Genomic DNA, 14,289 nt, shown 5'->3' on the forward strand with positions numbered 1-14,289 from the left:
AAAGCAATGTTTTCTATACACTTAATTTCTACGCTGGAATGTTTGCTGTGTAATTTGTTTAAGAGGCCTGTTTGATTGTAAAATTCAAAAGCAAGGATTAAGCTGGAAATGTTTGAGAATTTGCCTATTTAAAACATTGTGCAAAATGAAAACTTTGGAATGAAACTGACCCCTTCACTGGATTAAAAACAGAAAATGCTGGAAAAACTCAGGTCTGGCAGCATTTTTGGAGAGAGAAACAGAGTTAATGTTTCAAGTCCGCATGACTTCTTTGAGCTAAAGAGGGGCAGAAATGTGATGGATTTTATACTGTTTGAGAGGGGTGGAGCAGGTGAGGAAAATAGAAAGTCGGGGATAGGTGGGAGCTCAGGAGATATTGACAAAGATGTCATGGACACGACAAAGGAAGTGTTAATGGTAGTGTTAAAGACTAACTGTTAAGGAAAAAGGAAGACATGTCAGAGTGCCATTTTGGAAGGTAGCATCATTGGAACAGCTGTGACAGAGGTGGAGGAACTGGAAGAATGGGATGGAGTCCTTACAGGAAGCAGGGTGTGAGGAGCTGTAGTTGAGGTAGCTGTGGGAGTTGGTAGACTTGTAATGAATATTGGTAGACGGTCTATCACCAGAAATGGAGACAGAGAGATCAAGGAAGGGAAGGGAAGTGTCAGAGATGGACCATGTAAAGATGAGAGAGGGGTGAAAATTGGAAACCAAATCGATAAATTATTCCAGGTCCAGACGAGAGCATGATGCAGCACTGATAGTCATCGATGTATCGCGAAGAGAGTTGTGGGAGGGGCCTTAGTAAGACTGGAACAAGGAATGTTCCACATACCCCACAAAAAGACTGGCATAACTGGGGCCCATGTGGGTACCCATAGCCACACCCTTTTTGGAGCAAGTGAGACAATTTAAAGGAGAAATTGTTCAGTGAGGGAACAAGTTCAGTCAGGCGGAGGAGAGTGGGTGGGGAATGTTCAGGTCTCTGTTTAAGGAAGAAATGGAGAGCCCTCAGACCATCCTGCTGGGGAATGGAGGTGCAGGGGGCCTGGACATCCATAGTGAAGAGAAGGCGGTTAATGCCAGGAAACTGGAAGTTGTTGATATGATGTAGGACTTCAGAGGAATCACGAATCTAGATGGGAAGAGGCTGGACAAGGGAAGTGAGAATGGAGTCAAGATAGGAAGAAATGAGTTCTGTGGGGCTGACACGATGGGTCTACCAGGACTGTTCTGTTTGTAGATTTTGGGAAGGAGATAGAAGTGGGCTTTGCAGGGTTGGGAGATTGTTGGGTCACAAATTTCTCAAGTTGCCAATGCAGGGGGCTAATGCTATTTCACTGGGGAAGAATTGTATGGTAGCAGGTTTGTCATAATTGCAGCATGGGGTTTGGGTAGAGGTTCTTTAGAAAGACCAATTTCTGTGTTACTTTTGCTTCTTTTAAATGATTATTTCCCTGAAAGAGTAAATTGATTCCCATCTCTACCCCACCTTAACTGGATATTGTAGTTCTTTGTAAGTTATTAAAATGAAAGATGAAAGAGTTTAAAAATAGTCAGGTCTTCAGAAGTTTCTCTTTGAGTATATATATTATTCTCTTGTTTTGTTCTGCCAGTAATAACTCAGATCAGTGATCGAGATTATATCCTTTCCTTGAGATTTGGCTGTGGTAAAATGGCAACTTTCTATTCAGCCAGATGTGTGGATATTAAGAAATTTTAGTGCTGAAGATGCCATAGCAGATGTGTACAGTCATAATGCTGGGCAGGTATTTTTTTGCTATTGTGAACTATTAAAGCAGTTTTTATTATAATAAACTGCGGAGTAGCCAACAGGAACAAGCATGAATGTAAAAGTCTGGGAAATTGAGCAAATTTTGATATTTTATTTAATTCATTTACTCTTCTAACTCTAGAATTATTTTAAATTTAAAAAATGCAATATTCAAAAATAAGTGTATAATTCAAGCAACTGCATTCTTTAACATAGTATGTGATTTGTTTGTAGAGAGAACATGAAAGATAGTTATTTTCTATGTATACTTTAAAAAATTTTTATACATACTGGAATGTATGCAAACAGTGTAATTTGTATAAGAGCTATGTTTGGTTGTAAAATTCATATATATAAGGCAAGGATTAAACTGGAAATGTTTGAGAATTTAACAACATAAAACACTGGTTTCCTTATTCTTCTGTAAAAGTCAATCCTTTGTACCCAAGTTCCTTTATCCTACTTCCATAATTTTATATATTATGGTATTCCTGATTTAACCTTCTCCCAAACCATTGAGTTCATTCCAAGCTAAAATGTTTTAATGTCTCCAGCTTTTCCACTGCTCATACCCCTGCCATGGGATCAACCTCATGCTTCTGCTATTTTCAATGCTTGACTGTTTCATTTGTTTCTCGGCAGCCAGGACTGGTCACGCTACTTCAGGTGTGGTCTGACCAGAGAAGTGTAATATTTTTCATTAATTGATGGGATGTGGGCATCGCTCACCAGGCTGACATTTATTGCCCATCCCTAATTGCCCTTGAGAAGGTGTTGGTGAGCTGCCGTATTAAATTGCTGCAGTCCATGTGGTGTAGGTCCACCCTCAGTGCTGTTAGGGAGGGAGTTCCAGGATTTTGACCCATTGACAGTGAAGGAATGGCGATATATTTCCAAGTCAGGATGGTGTGTGGCTTGGAGGGGAACTTCCAGGTCGTGGTGTTCCCATGCATCTGCTGCCCTTGTCCTTCTAGATGGCAGCAGTTGTGGGTTTCAAATGTGCTGTCTAAGGAGCCTCAGTGAGTTTCTGCAGTCCACCTTGTAGATGGTACACACTGCCTCTGTACCTTGGTGGTGGAGGGAGTGAACGTTTGTGGAATGGTGCCTATCAAGCGGGCTGCTTTGTCCTTGATGGTGTTGAGCTTCTTGAGTGTTTTTGGAGCTTCACTGATTCAGACTAGTGCCTTGTAGATAATGGACAGGCTTTGGGGAGTCCCTGGTCTGCTCTTGTAGCCACAGTATTTTTATGGCTAGTCCAGTTCAGTTTCTGGTCAATGGTGACCCCCAGGATGTTGATAGTGGGGGATTCAGCGATGGTAATGCCATTGAATGTCGAGGGGGGATGGTTAGATTCTCTCTTGTTGGAAATGATCTTTGCCTGGCACTTATGTGATGCGAATGTTACTTTCCACTTGTCAGCCCAAGCCTGGATATTGTCCAGGTCTTGCTGTATTTGGACATGGACTGCTTTAGTATCTGAAGAGTCATGAATGGTGCTGATCATTGTGCAGCCATCAGTGAGCATCCCCACTTCTGATATTATGGAAGAAAGGTCATTGATGAAGCAGCTGAGGATGGTTGGGCTGAGGACACTACCCTGAGGAACTCCTGCAGTGATGTCCTGGAACTGAGATGATTGACTTCCAATAACCATGACCATCTTCCTTTTGTGCTAGGTATGACTCCAACCAGTGGAGCGTTTTCTCCCTGATTCCCATTGATTCCAATTTTGCTAGGGCTCCTTGATGCCACATTTGGTCAAATGCTGCCTTGATGTCAAGGGCAGTCACTGTCACCTCAATTTTACAATGTATTGTCATTTACCATGACTTGTATTCTGCTATTTTGACCATGATATTCAACATTCTGTTAGTTTTGTTAATTGCCACCCTGCATCAGCTGAACATGTTCAACCCACTAGCGCTTGGATCCATTTAAGATTCATCCTTGGCTATTTCAGCTGCATTCATGAAGTATGTGTGTTGCCCTTTTTTTCATCCTATGTTCTGTATTTCACAATTGTATTCTTTAAACTTCATCTGGCATTTTTTGGTCTATTTTCATATTTTGGTTGTCCAATTCTGTATTTGTTGCTTCCTTTGGTTCCACTGTACCTCCTAGTTTAATATTATCTCCAAATTTAAACTGTATGGAGTTTCAGAATCTGACACTATTGATGTGTACATTCTCTAATTTACTTCACTTGGTACAACTGTGCAAAATTCTAAATCCCAATAGGACGGAGGATGTAGTACAAAACTCTGTTCAGTTAATTCTTTAAGAGAAAATACTATAAGCCTGAAAGGCCCACATTTTAACAAGCCTGTAAACTGAGTACACCCTTGCATAAAGTATTTTTTACATCTATATGAACTTTCATTCTTTTAGCATTGCATAAATTTGTCATCGTTTCCATCAATATGAATGATATTTACATATTGTGCCATCCTAGAAGACTAGAAAAAACTGATACCTCAAAAAAACTGACAGGCTGAAAAAGTTAGAGACAAAGCAAGAAATGTTGAGTGGAATGGGAAACTGATTTCTCATAAACTTGGCCATGAGTATATTCAACGTTCAGTCACTCCTATTTTAGTGCACACAGTGCAGTTATTGACAGTGTTGATTTAAAAACCACTGAAGGTGGATGTGAATGATGACAAACCTGAGAATTATTTTTGATGGGAGCTACCTGCAGAGTTGTGAATGGTGGTAAATATGGTAGAATTGTCAACAAACAGCTTCACATTTGACCTTGTGATGGCTGTGCTGGGTAGATTTAAACACTAGGATGAAAATTTTAAATTGAAGCCATTGGTGAACTGGAAGTCATTGTAGGCCACTGAAGATAGAAGACATGAATGAGCAGGCCTTGGTGCATAACTGGATGCAGGAACAAAATATTTTTGAATATTAATGGAGGGAGGAGGATGGGAGTGGACAGTGAAACGTTGGAATCTGGATATAAAGATAGTATGTATCACACCTCAATCATCTGTTGAGGAAGAGTGGAGACTGGCAGTGTTATGTGGTGGAAATGGGCAGTCTTTGTTATGAAGGATATTTGTAGTCAGAAACTCAGCTCAGCATTAAATAAGATACCAAGGCTTCAAACAGTTTGGTTCAGTGTGAGATGGTGCCCAGAGAGGTGGATGAAATCTTTTTTTATATATTCTTTTATGGGATGTGGGTGTCACAGCATTTGCTCCCTATCCCTAATTTCCCTTGAGAAGGTGGTGGTGAGCTGCTTCTTGAACCACTGCAGTCCATCTGGTATGACTTTACTGTAGCATTTTGCTACAAATGAGTGGCTTGCTAGGCAATTTCAGGGGGCAGTTAAGATTCAACTACATTGTTGTGGGTCTGGTGTCACATGATGGTCAGACCTGGTAAAGATGGCAGATTTCCTTCCCTGAAGGACATTGGTGAACCAGATGTTTTTTTTATGGCAATCGATGATAATTTCATGAGTCACCATTACTGAGACTAGTTTTCATTTCCAGATTAACAAAATTTAAATTCCACCAGCTGCCATAGGCCTGGGCCTCTGGATTATGAGTCCAGTGACATTACCACTATGCCACTAACTCCCCTTTGCCAAATGTACGGAGTATGTGGTGGAGGCTAAAAGCGATGCATGGATCTTCCCAGCGTTCAGCTGGAAGAAATTGTAGCTCATTCAAGACTTGATGTCACACAAGTAGTCTGACAACAGAGGTTCAAGAGAAGTGGTGAAATAGAGCTGAGTGTTATCAGCGTACGTATGGATGCACACCCCTTGTCTGTGGGCAGGATATCGATGAGGAGACCAGTAGGTATTTGGGGGACTCCAGAGATAGTGACAGCAATTCATTGCTCAAGGTGCTCTTGCTGTCATTGGATAAGTAGGAGTGGAATCAGGTGATGGCTGTCCCACTTAGCTGGGTGATGAGGCGAGTCATTGTGGGATGATGGTGTGGTCAACTGTCAAAGCTTAGAGGTTGAGGAGAGGTAATGCACCAGAGAAAATGTCATTTGTAACTTTGCTTTGGGCCATTCAGTGCTGTGGAAGGGTGGAAACCTCATTGAGGAGTTTCAGATGTGGAGTTGTGGAAAGGATGGATTTGGAAATGGGGTGATAGTTGTTTTTAAGGTGGTTTTTGCTCCTGGCTGAGAATGGGAGGGAGGATAATAGTCGAGAAGGACCAATTTCCAATGTCAGATAGGATGAGTGCAGGGATGAGAAATTGGATTGTTAGCAATTTAGTGGAAATGTTTCCAAGAGAGCAGAAGGTGGGCCCCGTGGACCAACTCAGCTTGATGTGAGAAATGGAAAGATGTGGCTTCATGGGTAGGGCTAGGGGGAAATCTGGGAGTGGTTTGTTTGGGAAAGGGGAAACAGCAGAGGCAGCTGAACAGATGGTCTCAGTCTTTGTGACGGGGGTGGGGTGGGGTGGGTGGGAAACTCTTTCGAGTTATCAACAGTCACAGATTGCAACTCGTTCGAGTACAATCACAGTTCTTGGTTTCCGGGAGTGGGACATGAACCCACAGCCCTCTGATTCAAAGGCGAGGGTGCTATGAACTGAGCCACAGCTGACACCTCGTGGGTGGGAGGGGAACTGGTTTAAGGGAGATGATTATAGAATGATTTATCTTTGTTCACCAGACTAATGCTGGAGTACATAGTGTGTGTGATGTAATTATTGATGCCTACTAGGCATGGTGGCTGATGATTAAGCTAGTTGTGGCTATATATGCTTAAGTCTTGCACCTCTTGGAATAAAAATAATAACTTTTTGCTGGGGCCAATTGATGAAGCAGTTGTTGACAATGCTATCAAGTGGCACTTACTAAGCAATAACTTGCTCACTGATGCTCAGTTTGGGTTTCACCAGGGCCACTCCGCTCCTGACCTTATTGTAGCCTTGATCCAAACATGGACAAAACTGAAGTCCATGGGAATCGGGAGAGGTGGAACTCTCTGGTTGGATCTTTTTATGATCATGCCCCTTCAGGCGTAAACCTTGCTGGGGTGGCTGGTTTTCTTTGGCAGCAGCACAGCCTGGATGTTGGGTAGGACCCCATCCTGGGCTGTGGTGACCCCTTCCAGCAGCATGTTGAACTCCTCGTCATTGCGGATGGCGAGCTGCAGGTGGCAGGGATGATGTGGGTCGTCTTGATGTCCCTGAGCGCATTGCTGGCCAGCTCGAGGATCTTAGCTGTCAGGTACTTGCGGAAGGCGGGCAAGTAGACAGGGGCTCTGGCCCCAACACGCTCGTCATAGTGACTCTTGTGTAGCAGCCGGTGGATGTGGCTGACTGGAAACTGGAGACCACCTCTGGAGGAGCGAGTCTTGGCCTTGGCGTGCCCTATCCCTCCAGCTTTACCAAGGCAAGACGTCATCTTGTTGCCCCTGCTGAAATTCTTCACCAATGTCTGAGCACAAAGCAAGATGATTGTGGTTATTGGAAGCCAATCGTCTCTGTCTCAGCACATCACTGCTCCTCAGGCCCAACTATTTTCAGCTGCTTTATCAATGAGCTTCTCAGTGGGGGTGTTCGCTGATGATTGCACAATGTTCAGCACTATATGTGACTCTCCAGATGCAGAAGCAGTCTGTGTCCATATGCAGTAAGACTTGGACAACATTCAGGCTTGGGCTGATAAATGGAAAGTAACATTTGTGCTACACAAATGCTAGGCAATGACCATCTCCAGCAAGAGAGAATATAAGCAGGTCCCCTTGACACTCAATGGCACTACCATCGCTGAATCCCCCACTAACAACATCCTGGGGAGTAATATTTACCAGGAAAACTGTGGCTTCAAGAGCAGGTCAGAGGCTGGGAGTTCTGCACGAGTAACTCGCCTCCTGACTCCCCAAAACTATGTTCCATCTACAAGGCACAAGTTAGGAGTGTGATGGAATGCTCTCCACTTGCCTGGATGAGTGTAGCTCCGATAACACTTAAGCTTGACACCATCCAGGACAAAGCAGTCCGCTTGATTGGCACCCCATCCTCCACCTTAAATATTCACTCCCTCCTCCACCAGTGATGCACAGTGGCAGCAGTGTGTACCATCTGCAAGATGCACTACAGCAACTCAACAAGGCTCCTTCGATAGCACCTTCCAATGCGCGACTGCTACCATTTGAAGGACAAGGGCAGCGGATGCATGGGAACACCACTTGCAGGCTCCCCTCCAAGCCCCACACCATCCTCACTTGGAACTATATTGCCATTCTTTCACTGTTGCTGGGTCAAAATCCTGGAATTCTCTTCCTCACAGCACTGTGGGTATACGTGCATCACATAGACTGCGGTGGTTCAAGAAGGCAGCTCATCACTACCTTCTTGAGGCCAATTATGGATGGGCAATAAATGCTGGTCTAACTAGTGATGCTCACATCTCGTGAACAAATAAAAAAAAAAGTTGTGTTTGAGGGGAGTGGTTGAGCAAATTCATGGCTGCTAAAAATGTCATTTGATTGGAAGAACAAAGGTTTAATCTGTTGGGAGTTTAAAAGTGTAATTATAAGTCATTTTGGAAGAGTTTTAATCTTCAGGAGTAGACACAGAACAAACATTTGGAAGGTGTGGGTGGTGAGGGATTCAAAGAATTGGTCAGAGATGACCTTGTCAGTGTGACCACGGAAACAGGTGATACAAAGTGGTAAGTCCTAGAAGATGACTGTCAGTATGTTTGCAATGCAGTACTAGCCCTGTGGTGATTGGATTCCAGCCATCTTACTTTGTATCAGGTGTGACTTGAGCCTTTTGAGGGCTTTTCCTCTGACTCCCAGTTGCTTCAGTTTTGCTCAGACTCCTTGATGATGTATTTGATTGAGTGTCGCCTTAATACTGACGGCAGTTACACACTGAACTCTCCTATGACATTCAGCCTGGATCTAGGCCGTGATGAAGTCTGGAGCAGAGTGGCTCTGATGAAGCCTGACTCATTTGTTGTTAAGCTATTCAGCCTAACACTTGCTAGTAAATTGTTTTCAAAATAACTACATGTAGAAAAAAAAACCTGTCCATGTTACTTGTGTGTATGTGGTTCTGAAAGAATCTTTCTTGGTTTCTACTCTCTCCCACCTTTCAAAGTCTCCAGATTTGTTTTGTATTAACAATGTCAGGCAGCTTTTCAGGAAAGCGTTTGTGCGTTTCTTGCACTGCTCTGTCCATTATACAACACCAGACAAATGGTTTAATGTTGTGCTGTTGCAATATTTATATAATGCTTGTTTGTGTACATAGAATGTATATTTGCAACTGTAAATTGAGACATCAAGTCATAAAGCAATTTTATGTAGATGCAATTTCGGATATTTTATTACAAGTTTTACTTAAAATCAGAGTTTTTCGCCCTCCTGCTCATTGTAAAGTTAGTTAAATTTCTTCATGAGGTGGAATGAATCTTCTTGCAGGTTTTGAGAGGCAGGTTAATAAGTATGTGAAATGCATAGATTCTGATTAGGGCTCTGAAAGCTTCAGACAGTCTGCTGCCCTTGAGGACATACACTAGCCCACACTTCTTTATCCATACACTAAAATTGCCTCACAGGAAGTTAAGAATAGCCTGGATATTGTGATCAGCAGCAAAGGTGCAGCACTCACCGCTGCCCACAAACATTTAGCAGGCTCTAAAGCATCTCTTTTCCCCAATTCAGACGTGACTTTTAAACTGGTCCCATCTATAGAAGATGTATGGCATTTGATACCAGTACAATCATCAAGTAATGGTATGAAAGCAAAGTGCTACAGATGTTGGAAATCTGAAATTAAAACCGAAAATGCTGGAAATACTCAGAAGGCCAGGCAGCACCTGTGGAGAGAGAAACCAAATTAACGTTTCCAATTGATGACTTCTCAACAGAACTGGCTTGAACTGCTGCATTCAGTGTGGCGTAGGTACACCCACAGTACTGTTATGTAGGGAATTCCACGATTTTTACCCAGCAATGGTGATAAATTTCCAAGTCAGGATGTTGTATGGCTCTGAGGTGAACTTGGAGGTGATGGCGTTCCCATGTTTCTTCTGCCCTTGTTTTACTCGGCAGTAAGGATCACAGGTTTGAAGAAGCCTTGGCAAGTTGTTGTAGTGCATCTTGAAGTTGAAAGCTGGTAAATGGTAACTTGAAGTCGAAGGCTGTTAACTTTTTCTTCCAAACAAAGGAAATCTCTAGATTTAATTTTTTAACATATTTAAAATGTTCTGTTGGACAGACCATCTGCTAATTTCTCTAAATTTAGTGGCACGCAACCTATCAACTTGAATTATGAGCTGTTTCTACTTTCAGATAAATGATTGAAAGCATTTTGAGGTTTTAACTTTGAGGAAGTAGAAGCTTGACAAACTATTAGAACTGCATTAGGAAGATTCGAGAGTTCACAGCTGGCGTTATGGTGCATTGTCATATCTCTTGTTTTCAACGTGCAGTCTAAAGCAGTGAACAAGAGCACATAGTTGACCACGAACTAACCACTAGTAAACACTAAGATTGAAAACTAGGATTGTAAGCACAACAAGAAAATTGACCTTTATTATTGCACTACTGTTTCATGTTTATAGCTGTAAAATTTGATTTTAAGCCTGCTTAACTTCTGAGTTGACTGGTTCCATGCTAAAGTTGGCTGTTTGCCCTGAGATGACGAGGTCAATCCTTCAAGCATTTTATTTCAGTTGTTTTGAAAGCATAAAAATTACTTGAAATAGAAACATATTGACCAGGTTGTATATTTCCCACATTCAGCATCAGTTAAAGTTTGCGCATCTGAAATAGTAATTTGTCTTTGTACAGATGCTGATGGATCTGTGCAGTTCAGCACTTTTGCTTTAGGTTGCATGTTTCCAGATTTTGTTCTGATTATTTGTACACTTTGCTTCGGTGCTTTCTAGTCTCTTCATTGTGTTTGCTTTAAACTGCCACTGATTTTTGTTTTGCATTTTCCAGAAATGGCTGAACAAACTGCTGAGACACATCTGCATCTGATAATATATATTCGCTTCTGGAATTTGTAGCTGAGGAATTGGCGGCCAGAATGCTGCATTGTTTGACCTGAGAAAATGGGTGTTAATGCATCTAACTACCCTCAGTCTTTCTCCCAGAGGGTAGGAGGAAATTCACAGGCTCAACAAACGTTTATAGGTATGTTGTGTTCCATTTATCCCAGGCAATGTTTTGTGAAACTCTTGGATTTTAAGGCAAGTTTAGGATACAGCTCTAGTAGTTTCCTTGATGCTCTGGTTATATCATCTCATGATGACTCTGAATTATTTGGTGATTAATTTTTTGTAATTTTATTTGTCCTGGGGATGAGAGTAATTCTGGCAAAAATGCGTTTACTGTCCATTCCTACTTGCCCTGAGAAGGTAGCTTTGGGTCTTCTCCTTGAATTGCTGCTGTTCTTGTGGCGATAGTACCCCTACAATAATGCAAGTCGGGGAATTTTAGTAAAGCAATACATGGCCATGATTTTCAAAACAACAATGGTAGAGATCAGGATGGTCTCTGGTTCTATCTCTGGGTTTTGTTAAATTGGGTAATTTTTCCCACAGTGCTGCAGTTTACCAGATTTTGGGGGAGGGAAAGAATGAGGAGGGTTCTCGCTCTTGATCACTATCGGTTGACCTTCCTTGAAGGACATCTGTGTGAACATTTTGAGTACAGGATTGGATTTGGGTGCACAATGTTTCACTATGGTTGAAAAACCTGCCAACACTCTATCCACACATATGCCTCAAAAATGGCACTTGGTGAGGTACTTGAAAGTGTTGACCCTTGTATGCCTCACAGAAGGACTTTCAGGAATAGAAGGTGGAGTGACCTGGACTAAACTGCATGCATAATGCTGACATACTGTTGACAATCACTTCAGTTAACAGTAAGGAAGGGTTTGGTAAAATTGACTTGCATTTAACATAAAAATTATCCAACAACTCTTCATTACTGTCATTCTCTTGTACCCGATAGCTTTAGCAGACTTAAAAGCAAATCTGTTACTTTGTATTGAAGGAGCAGATGTTTGACATATGGCACAGTATGAATTTTTGTTTTTATTGCACAGGAACATCCTCCTATTTACATCAAGGATATGGATGCGAATCAAAATTATATAGCCTTGAACACAGCCATGAGAAACCACAAGACAAAAAGAAAAAGAGTTCTGGTCTTGCAACTCTGAAAAAGAGATTTATAAAAAGACGTAAATCTAATCGGTCTGCTGATCATGCTAAGCAGATGCGTGAGCTACTTTCTGGATGGGATGTAAGGGATGTAAATGCATTAGTAGAAGAATATGAAGGCACTGCAGCTTTGAAGGAGCTTTCATTGCAGGGTAATTTGGCGCGACCAGATGCACGGACCTTGCAAAGGGATTTAGCAGATCTTTATGAGTACAAGTACTGCACTGATGTTGATTTAATATTCCAAGACACTTGCTTTCCTGTACATCGCGCCATTCTGGCAGCAAGATGTCCCTTTTTTAAGACTTTGCTTTCATCCTCACCTGAATATGGTGCTGAGATTATGATGGATATAAACACAGCTGGCATAGATTTGCCTATGTTTTCAGCACTATTACATTATCTATACACAGGAGAGTTTGGGATAGAGGACTCCAGGTTCCAAAATGTTGACATCCTGGTACAACTTACTGAAGAGTTTGGAACCCCAAATTCACTGGATGTTGATATGCGAGAACTTTTTGATAGTATGTGCTATTATGATGCTATTCTGAGCTTTTCATCTGATTCTGAATTGGAGGAAGCATTTGGAGGAACTCAGAGTTGTTTAGATGAAGAACTCTGTGGGCATAAGGCTGTCCTATCTGCACGGTCTCCATTTTTTAGAAATCTTCTCCAAAGACGAATAAGGACTGGTGAAGAAATTACAGATCGAACTCTGCAGACTCCAACTAGAATTGTACTAGATGAGTCCATCATTCCAAAAAAATATGCAAAAGTAATTTTACATTGTATGTATACAGATCTAGTGGATTTGTCTCTGGTACTACATTGCAATCCATCTGTAGGGAGCCTGAGTGAAGTCCAAGCGATGGTTGCAGGGAAAGGTAACATGTCAAGAGCTGAAGAAGCAATGGAACTTTACCACATAGCTCTTTTTCTGGAGTTCAACATGCTTGCTCAAGGTGGGTTTACGATCATTTGAAATGGGCCTAAAAGTCACGTGTATACCTTTTATTTTCACCAATAATACAGGTCTAATTACAACTAACAGTCAAAGTAAATGCTTGTGGTATGCTTTAACATTGAAAGCAGAAGTGTAGTTTGTGTATTTAAGAACTTGTGAAATGCAAAAGATAAGAGCTTTACAAGAGTTGATTTTCTGAACTTTTTGATAAAGTTAGGACATTGTGTGGAATAAAACATTAAAAAATTGACAATGGGATCAAAATATTGCTTTTATCCTATCAACCTTGGATAGCACTGATTCAGTAAATACTTTTTCTTAAAGCTGCAAGTATGCTGCATGTTAACCAAAAGGCAAATGAAAACATAATGTGTCAAAATCTTGGTTGTGAAGTGCATCAAGTTCATCAGTAATAAATAGCAGGGTATATTGATTTTTTTAACTGAATAGGTTTGCCTGATATACTTTCCTATTTCAAGCTGCAGTATCTAGCAGGGGGTCTGATTGACAGGCTGGAGGCAAGTGCTTTACTGAATGTATTTCTCACCCTGTCATTCCCATCTCTCCAGTCTGATGTAATTAAACTCCTGGAAGCATCACCTAAGTAAAGTCAGAAGCTGGCATGAAGTGCAGGAGATCTTCAAAATAGACCAGCTATTTCCCAAAGGTCAGCTAGTGATCTTTTGAATAACTGCAGCATTCTTCATGATGACTTCTGATGTTTCCAAGTCACCATACTATATCTTGGATCCAGATACACGCTAGTGTAAGCTAACTTTTCTGGAACTTCTGGAGTGGGGGCGGGGAGAAGAGAAGCATTCAGGGGCAAGGGACTGTAGATGTTTTTAATCCATCTGCTTCTTGGTTCATGCTAGCTGTAAGGCAAATCCCCTGTTCCGGTGCTTCTGTGACCCAACAGTGGTGAAATTCCATTCACATGTACAGTAATCTAAATTGGCTGCACTTGAAACTGAGGAAATGTTTATGGGCTAGTAATTCTAGGCCCTCTCCTTGTAGTCATTACGGTTTCCTTTGCATCCTACATATACACAGGAGGAAAAAGTGAATGGGCTCAGGGAAGAAAAAACTACTTGCATTTATAGGGGAGCTTTTCACGATCACTGAACATCTCAAAGCACTTTACAGCCACTGAAGTAGTGTTGTAATGTAGGAAATGCTACAGCCAATTTGCATGCTGCAAACTCCCACAAACGGCAATGTGGCAATGATTTGTTTTCGTGGAAGAAAAGGAACAGGTGTGGTAACTCATACTGGTAAATTTTAGCAGGAAGCACAATCACAAATATTTCATATAGCATCTTAAATGTACAAAAATATTTCTCGCTGAGTGCAATCAAAAAAATTGAACACA

The 14,289-nt window shown here is 41.6% G+C and overlaps 1 protein-coding gene across 3 annotated transcripts in view; it reads left to right on the plus strand.

Annotated features, from left to right (window-relative positions):
• The window catches only part of btbd7 (BTB (POZ) domain containing 7), a 66,937-nt gene that overhangs the window by 14,097 nt on the left and 38,551 nt on the right, over positions 1-14,289 (plus strand). For all 3 annotated transcript variants that reach the window (XM_078562211.1, XM_078562209.1, XM_078562210.1), the window contains exons 2-3: positions 10,719-10,913; positions 11,833-12,915. In XM_078562211.1, the coding sequence (XP_078418337.1) occupies positions 10,832-10,913; positions 11,833-12,915 (1,165 nt within the window). In that variant the 5' untranslated portion in view covers positions 10,719-10,831. The remainder of the gene's footprint in view (positions 1-10,718; positions 10,914-11,832; positions 12,916-14,289) is intronic.

The sequence above is a fragment of the Cetorhinus maximus genome, chromosome 18 (genome assembly GCF_964194155.1).
Source record: "Cetorhinus maximus chromosome 18, sCetMax3.hap1.1, whole genome shotgun sequence".
In the NCBI taxonomy this organism is placed as follows: Eukaryota; Metazoa; Chordata; class Chondrichthyes; order Lamniformes; family Cetorhinidae; genus Cetorhinus; species Cetorhinus maximus.